Below are 20,587 nucleotides of genomic sequence, written 5' to 3'. Positions count from 1 at the left end.
GAATAGAATTACAATGAGCAGGGCTTGAATAAAACATAGCATTGGTTTTCTCATCCCGTATCCCTGCTTCTGTCTTCCAAAAAGTTATCTTGAGCATTTCCTCATTTATTCTTCACTGCATCTGATTCTAGGAGAAAAAAGAGGAAATGCATTGTAAGGGGCTGCAGTTAATGTTCTGTATACTGCTACACAGAAAATGCCCCTTGCAGACACAGGAACGTAGAGTTCTAGAAGTATGGTCTTAAACCCCGTGTCTTAAAATATCATTTACAAAACTGACAGGCTCATGGGTATATTTTTCTTTAAAGTGTCCACATACAAGTTTGTGTCCATATTTGCACGTTTGCCACATCAATATACATTCTGTAGGGAAAGTGAGCAGAGAGGGCAGCAGCAGGCAGGAAAAGCCAGGTGCAGAGGTGCAGTTGTGAGAACTGTATGTGTTTATGTGCATTTATTTCCATGTATTATGAAAAACCTGCTCTGCACATTCTGCCCAGAAAGTAATACTGACATTGGCCTTCACATGAAGCAGGGGGCTCTTCTGCTGTATATTCACCATCCTTCCCCACTCTGCCTGCCTTCCTCCTTGGGACATTCCCTTCCTCTATAAATCCCCTCTTCTTGGCATATAACCCAGACCCAACGAATTCAAAGCAGCCTGAATAGCACAGTACTTCAGCTCTACAACACAATTAAAAACCGCATTCAGTAACAAGGCAGCGGTCATACAGTGACCAAACGTGGGACTCATTACGAACAAGGTCCCTGTGAACCGAGAAGGAAAGCAGAAATCTGTAGGATTAGAGCTGAAAAGAGGAACTGAAGCAAGTGGTTTGGCTTGTGTGCATTTAAGGGCCCTGTGTAATAACACCACCCCAACACCTCCTGCTAGACAGCACTAGGGCAGTATAAATTGCCCACAAGTAAAATCCTAAGCAACTTAAGCATTAATTAACCGTACAGTCCTGCAGTGGTAACCATGTGACAGCAAGCTGTGAGAGCTGGGGTTTGTTAGTTTTATTTGTCCTTTGAGGAAAAGCAAACGTATAATTCTGGAAAGATCAGTGATGCTCAGACTATTTTACAGTCCCCTTGCTGTTGTTATCACAAGCCTTTAAGAAGTGGAAATTAAAGATGACAATAACACCCAGGCTACTAGTAGTGCTAATATTCAGGCCCAGTTCTTTAAAAAATGCACCAGCCTTACCACTAAGTCTAAATCTGCAGTAGGGTGACCTAACCCAGCTGTACAACTTGTGCTTTATCACAAACTGCCAAGAATGAACAAATGGAATAGAACTCCTCTAAGACTGAAAAAAAAAAAAAAGGTGGAAAAGAAGAGTTGTGGTGGATCTTACCATCATCGTCCATTCTAGATTTTTTTTCAAATAGAGAATCCAGTCCTTCCAGACTATTTCGTAGCCTGCTGTTAATGTCACCGATCTTTTTCTCTCGATGCTGAATTTTTCTTAGTAGGGCTGTCACTGCGTTCAGAATTTCCTGCTCGTTCTCCAGAAATTCCTGCAATGACACGGGGTAGAACTCCTTTCCCTCAAAATTATGCTGAGAAAGCTTTTTTCATCTTGTTTTTCCACAGCTTGACTAGCCACCAGACCAATAGCTCTGCAAGAAGTTCTCCATTGATGGCCCAATCCTTGCATTAAAAACTGGAAAGTTTTCCTTTCTGATGGAATATTTTGTAAAAAACTTCCTTACAGTTTGGTTTAATTCCTGTTGAAAATGAAGGATATTCCCAACTGGAAAAATATTCAAGGCTGATGATCTGAATGAAGAGCAGGAAGAATGTTAGCAGATAAAGAGAGATTGAGAGGTTTAAGGTTGAACACAGGATGAGCAAAAGGAGCGATACCAGGAAAAATATATATAGTGTTGGAAAACAGAAGTTTAATAGTGTGCCTCTCTATGAAATAAAAAAATGGCAGTGCCCACTTCGCAATATGAAACATTATTTTTCATCATAAGTGAAATATTTATGCAAAACTGTATGATACAAAATTGAACTTCACCTTCTGAATAGAGCTGTCCTCTGACCATCTCTTCAGGAGAAGACCTACAACAGAGTCAGCAGTTCAACTGTGGTAGGTTGTTCTGTAAAAATGACACAAGGACCAGAAGATATTCCTAAAAATATCACTTTTTGGTTTTGAAGTTGCAATTAATGTGTTACCGCGAAGCACTGCCAGGTCATTCCGAATTTTCACGATTGCTGACTGGTGGCCGCCTGCTTCAGCATTCATTGCAAAGATTTCTTCTTTCATCTGCGCGTTGCACTGAGAGAGAGAAATAAATATGACTGAATACTTGCCACAGTTTGTAACTTTTGTAAATAACTCACAAGCAGTTTCAATGTTTCTAAAGATATCAGCAAGAAGAATCATAGAATCCTAGAATGGTTTGGGTTGGAAGGGACCTTTAAATCATCCAGTTCCAACCCCCTGCTGTAGGCTGGGACACCTCCCTCTGGACCAGGCTGCTCACAGCCCCATCCAGCCTGGCCTTCAATGCTTCAGGGAGGGGGCATCCACAGCCTTCCCAGGCAACCTGTTCCAGTGTCACCACCCTCACAGCAAAGAATTTCTTCCTAATGTCTAGAAGAGGCTGAGTTTTGACTTGCAGAAATGCAAAGGTTAATTGCAGTCCTCGGATGGGCTTTCTTTCAACATGAGCATCCATTTCATCTTTAACAGTTGCCACAATCAACACAATACGACTGTGTCTATGGCACCGAGTAAAATGGGGTAGGGCACTGAGAACAGCCACAACAGCACATCCAAACAGGGAACCTTCCTTCCTCTCTTCCTCAAAATAGGATCACAGGATTATAGAATGGCTTAGATTGGAAGGGACCTTAAATATCATCGAGCTCCAACCCTCTGCTGTGCAACCAAGGGAAGCCTTCCTGTCCATGAAGATAAAATGCCCATGAGGAGCTGCAGTGTAGCTCGTACCTAGCAGTGCCAGCAGACACACATTCCCTACCTGCAGCGGTGGAACTCTCTGCTTGCAGGCACCAGCAGGGCACAGCAGCTGCGTGCACAAGGCTGCACAAACGTGGGTTCAGGTCTGGATGGCAGCCTGAAAGCAGCTGGCAATAAAACCTCTTTTATGACCCTTTGTTGGGGAAGGAGGCTCTACTATTCTGATAGCCCAGGGCCAGAAAGGTATACAGAGTATGTCCACAAGCATATATTCCAAACAGCACAGGCATACTGGACATCTCACTTCCCTCTCAGCCCTCTTCATGTGGCAGGAAGGCCTTTTGCTCCAGACCCTGTCTAAATGCAGCAGGTACGTGATAATATGCCTTAGGGATGTGCACTACACTGGGATATTCCTCTTTTTTTTCCCTCTAAAGAAAACACAGATTTACACATTCCTTCAAAGGACAAAGTCTGCCCTGTGGTGTGGCGTTTGTGTTTCAGCATTTCCACGGCTAGCTCTCTCAGAAATGAGAAACAGACAACTTCATATTGACAATGAGCACTATTAAGCTTCAATATACTCACTAATTTCAATCTGCAGTTCTCAGCGTTCACAATGTCAAGTTTTCTGTTGATCTCATAGTTGTCTCTTTCCAGCAACTTCATACTCTCGGTTTGATGCTTCAGCTGGCTAACTGCAGCACCACGCTTGATGCACAATTGCCTCTGTAGCTCTGGCTGAAAATAACAAACCCCTGAGACCGGTATCTATACCCTCTTACCAGGAAGGAGGAAGAAATGCAGAGAGGTATGCTCGTGGGCCGCAAGGAAGGAACCAGCTCAGCCATGGAGCGGCCTTCCCACTGTAGGGCCATCCAGTGACAGAGGAGTCACATTATGGCCACTGGATATTCCAGTGTGCACAGATGTTTTGCTGTGCTTTGTGTATTATATTGTTGGAGACACAAGTCTCCCTTCTCTGAACAGACATGGTTTCTGTGTTGACGTGGAAGAGTCACCAGAGAGATTTGCCCATTACAGGACACTGCCCTAGCAGTAACAAGCATCTGAATAGGAACAGGTTCACAATGGCCTTAGCACACCAGTCCCTTTTTGGCCAGCCCATGTGCCTAGGCAATACAAAATCAAGCTTAAAGGTAACTCAGTATGAGCTGGGCTATCACCTGAGCAGAGATCTGAGGCATCCACCAGACAGGAACACAGCAACAGAGATGAAGGCACACCCCGAGCCCCAGCCCATCTTCCCCAACCCCAGCCTCACAGTGCCTGTGAGAAAATAGAGCTGGTGATGGAAATATTACAGAAGCAGTACGATTAAGTTTTAAGCTTTTACAATTTCCTCCTTGAGCATCCCAGTAGTCTTGATTGATTTCTGAATGGCTCTTTTGGTTTGTACCTCTTCATCTTTCTTTTCTAGAAGCAGAGAAAGGGCTTTTAAGGCAGTGTAATGACTGAACGTTAAAGTTAAGCTGGCATTTAAGAAAACTAGGTTCTATCAGTAAAAGTGAGCTGTTTAACTGGTCTGGCATTTAAAAATACTCCATATTTATGCTACAGCTGTGTCTATGGGCTCTAGCTGTTGCAAAGAGCTCAGTTTAAATTTGTTTCATAGCTCACCTGAGCTACAGGCAGACAAAGGGCTATGGCATACTGCTTTCAGAAATAGCAAGAGAAAGTCCTACTATGTCGAGGAGCTACTTCACACTTACTTAAAAATGATTTCCTCAACTCTTCGTATTCTGTATACTTCTCTTCTGTTTCCTTCTGGGTTTCTTCCAAAGCTAGCCTGCTCACGTTTAACTCGTGTTCTGTTTTAAGAAGATTTTCACTTGCAGTTTTGATGTCATTCTTTAATGAAAAGAAATATTAATTGATAATCTATCTAAGCAGCAGTTAATGCATAAATAATTCAACATAACCAGAGGGGGAAAAAAAACAGAAAGTAATACTGGAAGTGATCTCACAAGTTCATCTTAGTCCATTTCCCTCTGCTCTATAGCAGAATCAATTAGGCTGAAGTACCTATGACAGATGTTTGATTTGTCCTTAAATCTGTAGTGGTAGAGAGACCACGACTCAGACATCTGATTTCAGGGTTTCACAGTTTGTGCTGTCAGTATTTTTTTAGATACTAACTTTTTCTTAAGTTAAATCTATTCTGTTGCCCGTTATTTGTCTCAACAAGTGAACAAGGAGAAAAGTTTGACACCTAACTATTATTTTTTATTTATTTGTCAGTTACCATCTTTTCTTAGATTTACCTATTTTAACTAGAAAAGCTGCACATTTCTTCAACCTTATTTTTTTCTAACCATTTTTGTTTAATTCCTCTTGGATCTTGGATCACAGTGCTCCACACATGTCCTGCCAAACCAGGTGGAGCAGAAAACCTGCATCATGTGCCCTGCCAGGCTTTGTGCATCTTTATACAAACTGGTTTGATACTTACCTTTTTCATCACTACATTTCTTTGCTGACTCATGTTTAACTTGCCAGCTTTAGTCCTATTTATCACTGCTAGATCTAAAGACCTCCCCCATGATGGATTTGTTGGTTTAGATACGTATCTGTTACAAATAAGCCAAAAGAATTCTTTTTTTTCCCCCTAAATTATTTTTCCAGTTTGTTAGAAACATTCTGAATTCTCATTCTGCACTGTAGAGGGTGCTCCCACTCTTATCATGTTTGTCTTCTGCAGTTGTGATTAGCACTCCCTCTGTTCTACCACCTGACTCATTAAAGAAAATACACATTAATTTCAACCTGAGAGCAAGCCTCTCTCAAACCATCTGGGAGCATTGTTCTATTTGGTCAGTAAACGATGGGTAAGTATGAATTACATGTTGTAGGTTGTTATAGAGGATAAATATATACGTGAACTGAAATTATTAATCAGTGATAGAAGAATTTCTATTCTTCTATCCAGCATAGCATAAAATTTCATCAAAAGCTACTTAATGCACAGCCATCTCCATCCAAAGAAGTTTCTGACATGTCATTTATCATGGAGATAATAAAGAAGGGTTGTTCTATATTTGACTGTTCTTACATTGCTTTCCCAAGCAGTGTTATTGATCACTGCAGAAGACAGGCTCCCGGGAGGAACAACTTTGTGTCTTACCCAATGGGGCTGTTTAGGGAACTGAACCTTCAATACATAACTTCTCCACCAGAAAAATGAGGAAGATCCTCAAGGCCTTCTCTAAATATACCTTTCTAAGGTCATAAATATAGACACCTCCTACAGTCCTGGCATCTGATTTATCCTATTTCAAATCAGACTGTTGATCAGGAGGCAGACAGTTTCCTCAGGGACAGAGCATATGCTGTATACCAAAGATTGGAGAAGTGCTTGAAATTTCCCAAAGCTCTGCGTAGTTCATACTCAGTGTTTCTCTGCCCTACTTCCTTTGGGGAAGAAAACTCTTCAGTGTTTTAACGAGCAGTGACGCTAAGTAGCCTTGAGTTATATATTGCAGACCACTCATCACTCCAATAGATTTGCAACAATAATTCAGAGGAGAATCTGAACAGTGTCTAAAATCAAGCTGTCTTATTTCCATGAATGTTGGCCAGTTTACCCAGAAATGGTGGAACAAATTGTTATGTTAACAGATTACACACTGGGTTGCTCACACTGCAGTTAAAGTGGATGCATCTTGTGACTTAATTTGTGCTGTATTTTTATTTTAAAATGGGAGGCATCTCTTCTGAGAAAAACCTTCCCTGCATAGCGTTATACTGACAGAGATGCCTGTGTGTACATTAATAGATATTTGGGTGTGTACTGCTTGCAGTGTCTCAATAATCGGAGGATCTCTTCATAAGAGTTTCTCAGCATTAAACAAACAAATAAAAATACCACCACCAACACAAGAAAACGTTTTTTGAAACAATTACCGAGCCTAGCTCCAACGTGATGCAGCAAATGCTGCCAATTCTGTACGAGATGAGATCAATCCAGAAACTGACCCAGGGTTAATGAAAAACAACAACAAAACAACAAAACAAAGAAGCAAACATAAAAACACAAAGCTTACCTCCAGATATTTTATTTTGTTAGTAAAATCTTCATTATAATTCCTGTAATCATTTTTTTTCTTAATTGCTTCTTCAGTCAGCGCTTTGATCTGGTTTTCAGACTGAAGAAGTTCTTTTTCAAGCTCTTTGGTCTCACAATGGAAAACAAAACAAAGGACAGCGAATTCTGAAATACAGTGTCTACCTGAACCACTAGGAAATAAGCAATCAGAACAAAAGGAGAGTAATCTGCATTGAAAACACAACATCTGCTGAGATGAAGAATTGCTTTTAAATTGTTAGTAAGAAGAGATCATGGAATCGTTGATGTGGGAAGGGACCTCTGGAGGTCATCTTGTCCAATCCCATCTGCTCAAGCAGGGCCACCTAGAGCCAGTTGCCCAGGACTAAGTCCAGGTGGCTACTGAATTACCTCTAAGGATGGAGAAATTAAGATCTTTAGATACTGGAGATATTCAGACCTGATAACACGCGTAATACCGTGCAACGAATTAGTCCTTGGAGGCTACTGAGTTACCAGTTTCCTCTGAACATACAGCATGAACATATTGTAGTACTGAATGTCATCAGTTACAATACCTGCTGTTTAACATACCTCCAGAAGTAGTTTGGCATGCCTTTTCTCACCAGTCTCTATCCTTTCATTCACTTTTCTGCTTATATTCTCCTCCTCCAAGAAAAAGAGTTTTCTTCGCTTTGCTAAGTACAGTAGCTTCCACTGAAGCATCAATCTGGTGACAGATCATAAGCAGAAATAAGTTGAAATTGGGAGAATAACAGTGAAGGGAGACACAACATTGTTGGGCACGGCATTATTGGAGTAAGTCCAATTTGAGAATTTGGAATATTCATCCATACTATTGAGGGGAGAATTAGGTTGGATGTTAGGAAGAAATTTTTTACTCAAGGGATGGTGAGGCCCTGGCACTGCTGCCCAGAGCTGTGGGTGCCCCATCTCTGGAACTGCCCAAGGCCATGGATGAGGCCTGGGCAGCCTGAGCTGGGGGGAGGAGCAACCAATCAGGGGTTGGAACAGGGTTGGAACTCAATGATCTTTAAGGTCCCCTCCAACCCAAGCTATTCTGTGATTCTACGATATCTTCTGTAACTTCAGGACTACAGTCAAAGGGGTTCAGCTAGAAGCCTGGGATCCTGACAGAATCTAGAAAAGATGCATAGAAAGACACAAAAAACCCTATGAGTTTCTATTTAAAAGTGTCTCTGTACTGAACACAGAGGAGGAATCTAAAGGTGACCAGTCTTCTGTTAAGTGTGGACCAAATAATTTGGTTAATTTATCTCAGCAAATTGAAAAGCTAGAAGGGACATAATTTTGTGTTCATAAATCCCGGGGGGGCTTGTAAACTACAAGAAGGATAGAGCACAACACTGATACAAGAACAGCTGTTGACATGAAAGCGCATACTGGAAGTCTGATAAAAAGATTCTTGTTTATCAGAAGAGTAAGAATTTAGAATAGCATTTTAATGAGGGGAAAAGCAAAAACAGCTTATTGGATTGAGCATGCTTGCATTCTGGAGACAAAAGTATGATGTAAGTATTCAATTCAGTGACCAAGGAACGTTAATTAAATTTAAAAGTAATGGAAATAAATAACCAACAGTTTCACTGCTTTCATTAAGCGTCGGTATCCTGATAAATATCAAATAGCTTATGAAATTATGAAGAATATTTACTGCCATAATGTTTCAGATCCACTTACCTGGTAAATCCAATGATTCTCACCACTTGGCAGCATAATGATACTATTCCAGTGAAACCATGGGTATATTTGAGGAAATGTTCCTCATCACTGGATATTTACATAAGAAGGCTTTGGTTTTGTATCTCTGCTATAATAGCAACAAAGCGCAGTAATGCATTAATTTACTGCTTTGTTTTTAAGGATACAATGCACACAATTTCTCATCTTACCTCATCTTATTTTCTGCCTTCAACTTTTGCTCTAGAGATACCAGTTCCTTTGCATTACTTTCCTTGGATATTCTGTGGAAGAAAAGAAAATAAAAGAGAGAAACTTCCAGAAATGATGCTGAATATTTGCAAGCATTTTGCCTCAATTTTTTTAGCAGAGCTTTCCAAAATTTTCCTCCCATTAAGCATTTACTTGATGGACAGAGGCAACATGGTACTCGTGGATCATATCTCAGAAATACACATACTGTAGTGTTCAGCCAAATGCTGTATTACACAGTTTCTCAACTTCAAAACATCCGTTTAAAATTAAGAAGGTTAATACCAAAGTGTGTGATTATTACAAGTATTCAACATATTCTAGGAGAACTCAATACAAGGAAAAAAGGATGGCCGGTATGAGACCAGTAATTCTCACTCCTTCAAGACGCAAAGGCAATGGGGAGCACCTCTCCAAATCCAGAAGGATTCACAAAGAGGTAGGATGGGAGTTTCTTCCACAGGTTTTATTGTTCCACGTGCAAAATTTATCAAACCAGCACTCCAAGACATTTTAGTAGTAGTGCGATGTAGTCCTAAGTAATTCTTGCAAAATAATGAAAATTCCTATTTGTTTCTTTTCCAAACTTGGCAAAATTGTGTTCACTATTGTCAAGTTGGTGGGTTTCCCACTTTGGTGGGTTTTATCAATTGAAGATTGCCCTCTTTGAATAAAATCAAGTCTGTCAGATTTGAAATTTCATAGTAAAAAATAAAAATCAGTCTCGTGAGGCAAATGGTGGCATTCTGAATATATTCCTCATCATTTTTAGAGAAAACAAAAATTCACAAGAGATCCTAATTTTGATTTCCACTTTGGTGACCCTGTTACATTGACTGGGAGGTCTGTGCATCATACACTGAAATTAAATGATTTGGGCTAAATGGACAGGGATGCCACTTCTCATGAGACCAACGAAGATTCAAAGAACAAGGTTACTGTGTACAAACAAAATAAAAAGAAGTAGAATGACAGGGACTGGGAAAAGGTGATCTTTCAATCAGTTTTTCTGAGAGGTCAGAGCTGTCATGTGTTTTGTTTTCTCTGATGTAGTCTGGTCTAAAGGTCTCAAACTCAGCTGAGAGAAAGCTCTAAAACCCCTTCCTTTCCTCTCATTAGTTTAGATACCCAACTAGTGTCAAGACGCTACCTGATGATTATTTCACCTCTCCATCTTGTTAATTTAGTTTTATACTGTAGACTTCATTACATTGCTCTACAAGATGATCTCCTCTTTAGCAGAGTATTTACACTCCACATTTACATGGCAACAGTATTTCTTTTGCCAAGAACAACAAAGCCTCTGCTCCTATTAGATAGAAATGTACTTCTTTCCTTACAAAGCAGGGTGAACGTATCGTATGTTTTCATGTTCAGTATGAAAAGGGAGATGAGCGAATATTTTCTTGTTTTATCTATAATTATATCCATGAGATGGACAAGATTGTATTAACAAAACATTCCTTAGTAGGATTTAGAGAGAGAAGGGGGAAATCACAGGAGCACAGCCCTTCGGTGTCCCACCACAAGAAAAGCTGTGCTGAACAAGGACAATTGGTGGCACTCAAAACACAGAATGCATGCAAATACTTGGCTCTGCTAGGTTTGGAGGACATAACTGGCTGATCCTTGTCACTTTCTCTTGCAAAGGCTGACTCTCCAACAGAGAGAAAAAGAAAAGCTCTTCCCTTTGCCAGGATTACCCTTCTTATTTGAGAGAATTTTATTATTAGAGTACAACATTCAGCATTCCTGTCCTGATTCCCTAGTAAACAGGCAGACTGGGTCTGTTGCAAGATACCTGGGGTCAGTACACATGGGCACATCCTCATCTATGGCAACAAAATCCAAAATCTCTTCCACCAGCTACATGCTCAGAAAGAGCTGCAGTGCCTTGGCCATGCTCCTCCCATCCATAAAGCACTGACTACACAACCCAAAGATTTGGGGTTTTTTAGGGCATTTTTGTGCACAAGGCTAACCTGTGTTTACTTTGCTTTATCAGAGTAAAAGCAGATTTTTTCAGATGCCACCATAAAAGGATAATGGTTTGGTCCAAGACCTGGTACCACTGGATGGAGCTTGCAGCCAAAACCAATGTTTGTGAATTTTTACATTTTGCACTGCTACAACATTCTTCATTATTTGAATATTCCTCATCTGGTGACAAGAAACTGCAGACTGAATTAAGGTGACCTCTTTGTTGTATGAGGTTTCATTCCAGCCTACTGGTAAAGATCATAAACCCTTTTAAGTTCCTTATCAGATTTTCCAATTCAGAATATCTCAAACCAGCAAGAATGGGGCTGAAATTATTTACTATTGTTGATATTGAAAGATTACATACAATAGGCTGTCTTCAAGATGTTCAGTTTCCTTCTCCAGGTCATTCTTTTTCATCACAAGTTTTTCTAGAAATTCAAGCTTTTCATTGAACAGAAGGGATAACCTCCCCAATCTAACAGAAGAAACAAATGTTAGATCCTTTGGCAGAAACGTGGTCTCAATATGTAGCAAGAAAAACATTAGTCGTAAAATGACAAAATTAAAATATCTGGATCCCAAAGCTGATAGGCAAAACCTACTTTGCCTCCATCTCATCTCTTCTCCTGGCCCAGTGTTTTTCTTCTTCCAGTGCCTGCTCAAACTTTCGGCGCACAGCTTTGTTCTCCAATTTAAGTTTGTTGTTCAGGCATTCAGCATTTTGTAGATATTCATTAGCCTACAAGTAAGGACTGCAGATGTTAGCTGAATATTCTTTCTATCTCTCTTCTACCTTGTAATAATATTCTATGCTTCTACAGTGCTTTTCATCAAAAAAATCTCAGAGAACTTCTAAATAAATCAAGCTTGACTTCGTATATGTAATCGACATACACAAATGTCACATCAAGATTGCATCTCTGGATCTTCATTTCAACATCCCCATTCAAACCAATCAGTCTGAAACAACCTGCAGGCTGTGTGCTGCTCCTAGACATGTGGTGCTTTGCCCCACCTGGAGGCAGGGATTCCCACTGTGTGAGCTACAAGAGGGATTAAGTGGGAATGGGGAAGGACTGGCCACAAAAGAGCACTGGGAAGGTGGGCATGCAGTATTAAAGTGGAGGGAGGTTGAGCGTCGTGGCTGAGGGAGATAGGGGCAGGAAGACAGAAGAGAGAAAGGAAGTAGGTAGCAGATGAATGGGGTCTGGCTTGTGACTGCAGGAGTGCAGTAGATCTGCACGTGAAGTGTGCATTTGATGGGGAGAACTTGGCAGTTCCCAATGCCAATATGTCTGAGTTTTTAGAATCACAGAATGGTTTGGGTTGGAAAGGACATTTAAGATCACCTAGTTCCAACCCACTGCTGTAGGCAGGGACACCTCCCTCTAGAGCAGGTTGCTCACTGCCCCATCCAGCCTGGCCTTGAATGCTTCCAGGGAGGGGGCATCCACAACCTCTCTGGGCAACCTGTTCCAGTGTCTCACCACCCTCACAGTAAAGAATTTCTTCCTGATATCTCGTCTAAATCTACTCTCCTCCAGTTTAAAGCCATTTCCCCTCGTCCTGTCACTACCTGCCCTTATAAAAAATCCCTCCCCAGCTTTCCTGTAGGCTCCTTCAGGTACTGGAAGGCTGCTATAAGGTCCCCCCAGAGTTTTCTCTTCTCCAAGCTGAAGAACCCCAAGATTTTAATGGGCTGACACCTTGTTTGATATATGTACATATGGAGAGGTCATTAACTTAACTTAGAAACCCTCTCCAGATGGATGTATGTAGTCTGCATAACAGTAATCTCAGGTAGTTGGACTTCCTTCACAGAATCAGCAGATGGAGTGCCACTGCTAGTTTTCTTTTCCACACAGACAATATAAATAACATGAAGAAGCATGGAGCAAATCAGCAAGAATCACAATGAAAACTCCACACCCAGATTTCCAAGTCAGAATACCAACCTCATCCTTGTAAACAAATCTCACCACAGTCTTCATATTCATCAGTCTGTCCCATTCTCTTATTGCATATGAACTCTCCCAAATCAACACCCTAGTCTCACAACACTCTAGTTTCTTGCATCCCAGCTCACAAGACCACAGCCTCAAGTTCACCCCACCTCTCAGTACCCCCTTAAGTATCACAACATTTGTCTGTGGTCTCAGTTAGAGAGGAGATCTCACCACTGCCTTCAGAGCCTAAGCAGAGTAGAAGGCAAATGTCTGTGCATCTTCTACATGCTCGTACCCATCAAATGCAGAGGCATGGGCAAATCAAAGCATCTAAAGCATTTCATGTCCCACTTTACAGAGGCCTGTGATTGACTGTTTCATCAAGATCTGGCTTAGTAAAAACACTGAGACAGAATAAAAATCTCTTACCTTTCCAAGTTCCTGATCAAAATCCTCTTTTTCTTGAGCGATTTTTGATTGTAAAAGCTGTAACTCAGAATCAATCTGATTTCTATTAAACAAAGTCAGTTTGGACATATTAGGTGATTATTAACACAAGCTTATTAAAAACTATCATAGAATCATAGAATGGCTTGTGTTGGAAGGGACCTCAAGGATCATCAAGTTCCAACCCCCTGCTGCAGGCAGGGTTGTCAGCCACTAGATCAAGTCCAGGTCCCCATTCAACCTGGCCTTGAACACCTCCAGGGATGGGGCATCCACAGCCTCTCTGAGCAAACTGTTCCAGCACTTCACCACCCTCTCAGTGAAATGCATTCTTATTCTTAGGCCATTTGATTTGAATGTAAGGTACACGAATGTCTGCATGCATTTGAGATCTATTCCATTCAGATATTCTTATTCATTACTTCCCCCTAGTATGTCTGATTAGAATAAAACCTGCAAAGATGTTAAAGACATACAGAACTACCAGGCTTTCTATTGCTAGATCTTAAAACACAAGTCAAGGAAGGCTTGTGGGCAGCATTTTCTATAGACAAACTGATAGAATAATTACTCAAACAGCAAGCAGACAGGCCTCCAGGTAAATAAATCCTACTAGCAATAGGTCTACTGGTTAAAATGGTAAAATTTGAGCATGGATTTATCCGTCTTGCTTCTGATGGACATTGTGCAATTGTATGCTTTACAGGATGCAGTCAGCACTAGAGATACTCATTTCCTTTGACTATCTTCTAAACAAACAGTCACAGAAGAAGCAAGAGTAGACCTAAAAAAGTGCTTCAGGAAAGAAATCTGATAAAAAGGAAGAGAGGATATCACAAGGGTGTCCTTTTGTATAGAAGACACAATCCAAACTGAACAGGCTGTGAGATAATGTGCCAAATACTGTGAAGGAAAAAAATGCACTGACCAGATTCTTTATTTAACTCAGCTGCTTAACTCATCTGCTACATCAAATAATAGAATGAGTTATGAAGGACACACTCTCTGAAAGAAATGAAGACATTCATAACATCGAGCAGCTTCAGAAATTCAGTAGAATGAGAGCAGAAGGACAGTGCTGTTACAATGAGGCTATAAAATTCACCATAGCCCATGAGTCTGTGGTTATTCACCAAGTTGCAGCTACTTAGGCCCTTTAAACATGGACATGGACAAGCTCCCTAGCACAAATTCTCCTACTGGTACTCAAGAGCGTGAAGATAAGCAATTTATAACTGTTTACAGAAGCAAGAGCCATGACCAGATGCTGGCTGCAGCTCATTTCTTTACAGAAATTACACTATTAATTAATGACAGTGTTCATTCCATGAAAGCATTAATGGATTCGTTCTGCCATCAAGAAAAACAGTAGTTAAAACAAAGTTCTGAATGATAATTCTACACGTTTCAAATAATCATAGAATGCCTTGTTTTGGAAAGGACCTCAAGGATCATCAAGCTCCAAGCCCTCTGCCGCAGGCAGGGCCACCAACCTCCACATCTAATACTAGACCAGGCTGCCCAGGGCCTCATGCAACCTGGCCTTGAACACCTCCAGGGATGGGGCATCCACAACCTCTCTGGGCAGCCTTTTCCAGCACCTCACCACTCCTATTCTTCTTTGTAAGGGTTCTTAACTCAGCTCGTAGAGCGAAAGGGGTTCAAACAGGAAATTTGAATCATCAGAAAGTCTCATTTTTCCCCATCCCCTTCTGCCACATGACCTATGGCAGAGTCAGAAGGGAAGCAGCTAAGGAGCTACCCTGGGTAATGTTAAATTGAGGATCTCCACATCGAGCCCTATGGTGCGTAGCAAATAAGCCCACAGAACAACCTCAGATTTTTCTGTTTATTCACTTCATTTGCTACATTTTGTACCTCAGGGAATATACAGAAAAAAAAAACAGTTTCTGTGCCATAGCAAATAACTCTTCTGGCTGACAGGAAGACGGTTGCAAGTGCAGAGAGCAACAGCTGATAGAACCACCCCACACTGTTTAACTGGGTACAACTCTAGTCCAAAAAACAGTTACCGGTAGCTAATTCGGATTAACCCCAGCTATCCTTCAAGTCTTCTCCGTATACCCATTGAAGCCAAGAGAAGGACTCCTGTTTATAAAGAGGCACCTTGAATTTTAGCTGTTTTCCAGTGTTAAACAATTCACAGCCTTCACAGAATTTGGCTGGTTCCTCATAAGTATTGGTGTAGCCTTTTCCAGTGAAAACACTGATGCAGGTTCAGCAGAAAGATCAAACCGAAGGATTTACTAATTCTTACTTCTTTTCCAAGGCTGCTGCCATGTCCGCCTTTTTAAGATCCCTCTTTTTTTCCAAATGTTCACTCTTCTCTTTCTGTTTTGCAATGAGAATTTCCTCGTTATGTATTGCCTATAAAAAATAGAACAGACTATGCCAAAATAAAATACATTTAAAAAAAAAAGCAGATATGAATCCCTTTCCTGCCACTCATGTTTAAGATTTCATAACATCTGAATGGGATTCTCCTCTACTGCTTCCTAGAGAGTCTGAGATTTCACAGTCAGAACGACAACTGTCTGCAGAGAAAGAATGCTGAGGAAACATTGGCTAAGGCTGTATTTATTATATTTAGTTTTAAAAAGAATACATCAATGATAATGAAAATAAACTTTAAAAAATTCCCCTATGAAATCTGTCATTTAAGGGCACCTTACTGCAAAGTTAACTCAGGTGCAATTCTGTTATTTTCATTAATGTGATACTCAGAAAGGCCTTTGCTGGAAAGGCAGCAGTGCATCTAACAGCAGCTGGCAAAGCTAGGACAGAAAACGATGCTTTACATCTCAGTTTGGATTGACTCTTCACACAGGTTTTGCACTGTGGTTGCTTTCAGTAATGCCTAGGTAGCTCAGCTGGAATGCACACAGTCAACACTGCAAGAAGTCATGAATCATAGAATCATAGAATGGCCTGGGTTGAAAAGGACCTCAAAGATCATCAAGTCTCAACCCCCCTGCTGAGTGCAGGGTCGCCAACCACTAGACCAGGCTGCTCAGAGCCACGTCCAGCCTGGCCTTGAATGCCTCCAGGGACGGGGCATCCACAACCTCCTTGGGCAACCTGTTCCAGTGCGTCACCACCCTTTGAGTGAAAAACTTCCTCCTAATATCTAACCCAAACCTCCCCTGTCTCAGTTTAAAACCATTCCCCCTTGTCCTATTGCTATCCACCCTTGTGAACAAGAGAGAAGACGACACTGATTCTTCCTTACTTACTTTCCTCTGCTAAGTTATTGCTGCAAAAAGGGAAAAGTGATTCTGGAGTTGAACTGGATGCCAGTGCTAAATAGTTGGCAAACAGAGAAAGCCCAGCTGTCTGTTAGCACTATGAACTTTGACTTGCCAGATCTTGAGCCTCCTTAAAATTGTCACATCTGACACTGTGGACAAACATACACTGCTGAGAGTGTTCCCACAAAGCTCCGTGTAACAGCCTCCATGAGCTCCTTGCTTATTCCGATTTCTGCAGCACTCTTCCAGTGCAAACCCTTTCATGACACTTGAAGAAAGCCTTTTCTAAACTTAAAATGGCCTTCAACTACTATCTATCTATATATATTGTATATCACCCTTAAACTACTATATACCTACAACTATATACCTATGTACAACCAACTACAATATATCTATATATACACTATATACCTACAACTACTATATACCTTTCGTTTTCACAGCTGTGCCCAGCAAACATCTTGATTTTCATTCTTCCTTTTCAGTTAGCTCCAAATGGAGCTAGGTAGAGCCGTGTGCAGAACTGAGGTTCAAGTCATCCTCTCATCACCCCCTTTTTTTTTTTTTAATTTTTAATTTATTATTTTTTTAATTCCCTATAGACCAGTCCTGATGGACAAATTGACCAGCACAGAATAGCAAACTATTTCATTAAGCTGGTGAAAACGCTCTGTATGGATCTTCTTTTCCAACCTTGGTGATTCTATGATTCTGTTTTCAAAAGAGACTTATTACAGTTCAGTAATTAGTCAACAATGCCAATCAATTAGATAACATGTAAGCTTGTTGTCCTTCTTATAAGGTAGCCTGCATTTCACTTTAAATTCCCCTCACTTTGACCAATTCTGAAATTAAATTTTGATCTTTGCACTAATAACGAACCACAACGATTTCGCATTTAACTTACTTTTGAATTCAGACTTATCAAATGTTGCAGGCCCAATAATTTTATATTCAGGTTTTCAAACGTGCGCTTTTTCGCTTCAGTTTTTTCCTCCTGAGCATCAAGGATTTTTTTCATTTCTCTATTCTGCATTAAAAACGACACAATTAATTCACTCTGAGTAACATACTATGCATTGCTTAAAAATTTATATTAAAGCATCTGGAGCCTTTCAAAATTAATTGAGCACAATCCTTACACTGGAAGAAAAGAACCTTCTGCAAAAACCACAGCTATGTACCAAAGGAATAAATTCTATACGAAAAAGAAACGATAATTAATAAAAGATGCAAATGAGGATCTGATCTCTCAAGAGTTTATGTGATTTTATTTCAGTGTAGGAACCTGATTATACCATCCCAGGAACACAGCTACAGTTCTGTTCTGCAGAAACACATTCTCTACGAGGAGGTTTTCTTTTCATCTATTTGTTTTTATGTTACCATTCAGAAAGGATACCAAATGCATGCAACTTAAAGTAGGGCAGGATATATAAACCAGTAAAACCTCACCTCACAGTTTGGTGGTAAATACAGGCACTTTTATTTTAAGCAGTGTGTCTGGAGAAATGCAATCCCAGCATACAATTATTTGTCCCCCCCAGCAAGAAGGACCAAAACAGACACGCGACACGATGAGATGAGCTGCTAGAAAATGGATTTTATATACCGTGCAGTTCTGATGTGTGTGTGTTTGTGTGTGTACCTAAGGACCCTGCACACACACACACACACACACACACAAAGCACATGCATGCAGAAGCCCAGCCAGCCAGTCAGTGCATGTGTGCACCCAACAACAAGAGTCAGTTTTGGGCTTGGCTGCTGTCGGGACCTAAGTCAGCTGCAAATGAGAAAGCCAAACGCAGCATTCAGCACAATTTCTCACAGCATTTCAAAACCTTTACCTTTCCATCACATTCTTCCTTCTCTTTCTCAAGCTGCCTCATTTTTTCAGCTATTTTCTCTTGTAGTTCTTCTAACGCTGCCTTTGCTCTGATTATTTCTCTTTCTTTATCCCTTATTTTACGATCAGTCTCAAGTAAGAGCACATTTGTGTTAATTTTTGTTGCCATCCTTTCATTCAGTAAGTCCACTCTTTCTTTATGCTGTGTCTGCAGGCGCTCTTGTTCCTCACTGAAAAATAAAAAAAACCCACCAAATCATTAATGTTTCCTGTTACTGATCACTGTTTCAGGTATTTGTTGAAATGAATACTTGCTTATCCATACGCTGACAGCTCAGTCTCTACTACAAGGCACGACATTCACCAGCACGTGTGATTAAGACCATTTAAGACACTTCACTCTAATGGAACAGCTTTCTGTTCTTTATATTATTACCTTCTCAAAGTTCTACTTGTTCATAGAATCATAGACTGGTTTGGGTTGGAAGGGACCTTTAAGGTCATTTAGTTCCAACCCCCTGCTATAGGCAGGGACACCTCCCACTAGGACCAGGTTGCTCACAGCCCCATCCAGCCTGGGACTCTGGTGGGATTATTTTCCAAAAGGGTCATTAAAAACGGAAGGGCTGCCTTCAAGCACCGAAAGAATGTAGAAAGACTTCCCCTAAGAAAATGTGTTGTGATTTATTTTTGAACAGCTCTATAGCAGCTTGCCACGAGGTGAGAGTAACATGAAATCTGGCAGGGAGAAAACAACAATCATCTCCCAAGTCTCTGCATCTTTGGGTAACTCCTGAAGAGGAAGAGAGATCTCTATCACAGTTTCTGGGTAACTGGTGCCTTCCATATCTTTTTTCCAAACTGAGAATTATGACCTTTGTATTTGTTCCCCAACATAAATCATCGAAAGAGAAAACTCTCCCTGCCAAAGCGGGGAGCCAGGCAGCAGCCAGCTTTCCCTATAGCAAGCTTATCAGGGTTGCAGGGGGCAGGCAGCAGCAAGCAGGCTCTGCTGTTCAAGAAACCAGATCTTGAGGAGCAGACTTGCTGCTGCAGCACAGAGTTGCCTAGAAACATTGCGGCTAGCTGCAGGGGTGAGGGACAAGCACTGCTCACCATGTTTGCATAACATTTCAGTTTGCCTTAATCACCTTGCCAGCATGGTTTGCCTTGCTCACATAAATACGTACCACAGTGCAGCATTCTGCCTTTCACAAAGGGTTTGCTTCTCATCCAGTAATTCAATTTCATAAGCAATGTTTTTCAATGCAGACTGCAGCTGATTCATCTTAGCAGCACCAGATTCACGTGATGCAGCAACAAGAGCTACAAAATAAATACAAAGCACACAGAAGCCTCTTAGCTGCAAAAAGGCATAGCTGAGATAATGCATAAAGGGATTGATTCATAATCTTGAACTCACCGCTATAAGTGCTGTCACTTGGCCAGGAATAGCTGTGATTCAAAGACACTAACTAAATAATGTCCCCTAAATCACATGCTTTATTTCAAAATTTCAGTCTCATCACAATTTCCCTGAGTCATCATCGTTTATCAAGAAGAAAAAGTCTGCTGCGTTCTTAGAGAGCCATTGCTCTTTTTCATGCTATATGCCTAGAAAATTCCCTAGGCATACAGTGAAATGATAAATATTCACAGAAAAACACCTGCACCAGCAGCTCTGGCAGCCATGGAGAAGGAGCAGGATCACCTTGCTTGAACTCAACAGCATTTCTCCCTGAGGAGCCATGGTTGTGTGAAACTGAAGAGCCTGTGTGAAGAGGCTCTGTGGATAAAGCTCTTCTGCGCATGGGCATTGCACTAGAGCATCTTTTCAGCTTCTGAGATAACAGTCACATGAGTGTACAACCACCCACCCAAAGACACTTAGAGCAGAATGGCAGCAGCAAGTAGAAACAGCCAGCTAACTGCACAGCAACCATGCTATAGGCAGAGAGAAGGTGAGGGAGGGATCTTGCTGTAAGAAACAAATCAGCAAACAGAAAATGCAGGTGGAAAAGAAAAGAAAAGAAAAGAAAAGAAAAGAAAAGAAAAGAAAAGAAAAGAAAAGAAAAGAAAAGAAAAGAAAAGAAAAGAAAAGAAAAGAA

The 20,587-nt window shown here is 40.9% G+C and overlaps 1 protein-coding gene across 3 annotated transcripts in view; it reads right to left on the bottom strand.

Annotated features, from left to right (window-relative positions):
• The window catches only part of LOC110401545 (putative leucine-rich repeat-containing protein DDB_G0290503), a 27,599-nt gene continuing 7,030 nt past the window's right edge, over positions 19-20,587 (bottom strand). For 2 of the 3 annotated variants that reach the window (XM_021402786.1, XM_021402789.1), the window contains 16 exons: positions 19,670-19,805; positions 18,481-18,709; positions 17,538-17,660; positions 15,637-15,746; positions 13,341-13,422; positions 11,568-11,704; positions 11,330-11,440; positions 8,943-9,014; positions 7,603-7,738; positions 7,007-7,138; positions 4,676-4,814; positions 4,300-4,379; positions 3,531-3,683; positions 2,192-2,294; positions 2,031-2,074; positions 640-1,524 (listed from right to left, as the gene is read on the bottom strand). In XM_021402786.1, coding sequence (XP_021258461.1) covers positions 1,240-1,524; positions 2,031-2,074; positions 2,192-2,294; positions 3,531-3,683; positions 4,300-4,379; positions 4,676-4,814; positions 7,007-7,138; positions 7,603-7,738; positions 8,943-9,014; positions 11,330-11,440; positions 11,568-11,704; positions 13,341-13,422; positions 15,637-15,746; positions 17,538-17,660; positions 18,481-18,709; positions 19,670-19,805 — 2,072 coding nt within the window. In that variant the 3' untranslated portion in view covers positions 640-1,239. Of the gene's footprint in view, positions 128-639; positions 1,525-2,030; positions 2,075-2,191; positions 2,295-3,530; positions 3,684-4,299; positions 4,380-4,675; positions 4,815-7,006; positions 7,139-7,602; positions 7,739-8,942; positions 9,015-11,329; positions 11,441-11,567; positions 11,705-13,340; positions 13,423-15,636; positions 15,747-17,537; positions 17,661-18,480; positions 18,710-19,669; positions 19,806-20,587 lie in introns of those variants that run through there. The other variant, XM_021402788.1, reaches the window with a different exon arrangement.

Source organism: Numida meleagris, chromosome 6 (genome assembly GCF_002078875.1).
Source record: "Numida meleagris isolate 19003 breed g44 Domestic line chromosome 6, NumMel1.0, whole genome shotgun sequence".
Lineage (NCBI taxonomy): Eukaryota > Metazoa > Chordata > Aves > Galliformes > Numididae > Numida > Numida meleagris.
The sequence above is the reverse complement of the archived record's forward strand: the minus strand, read 5'-3'. Positions and strand labels throughout refer to the sequence as shown.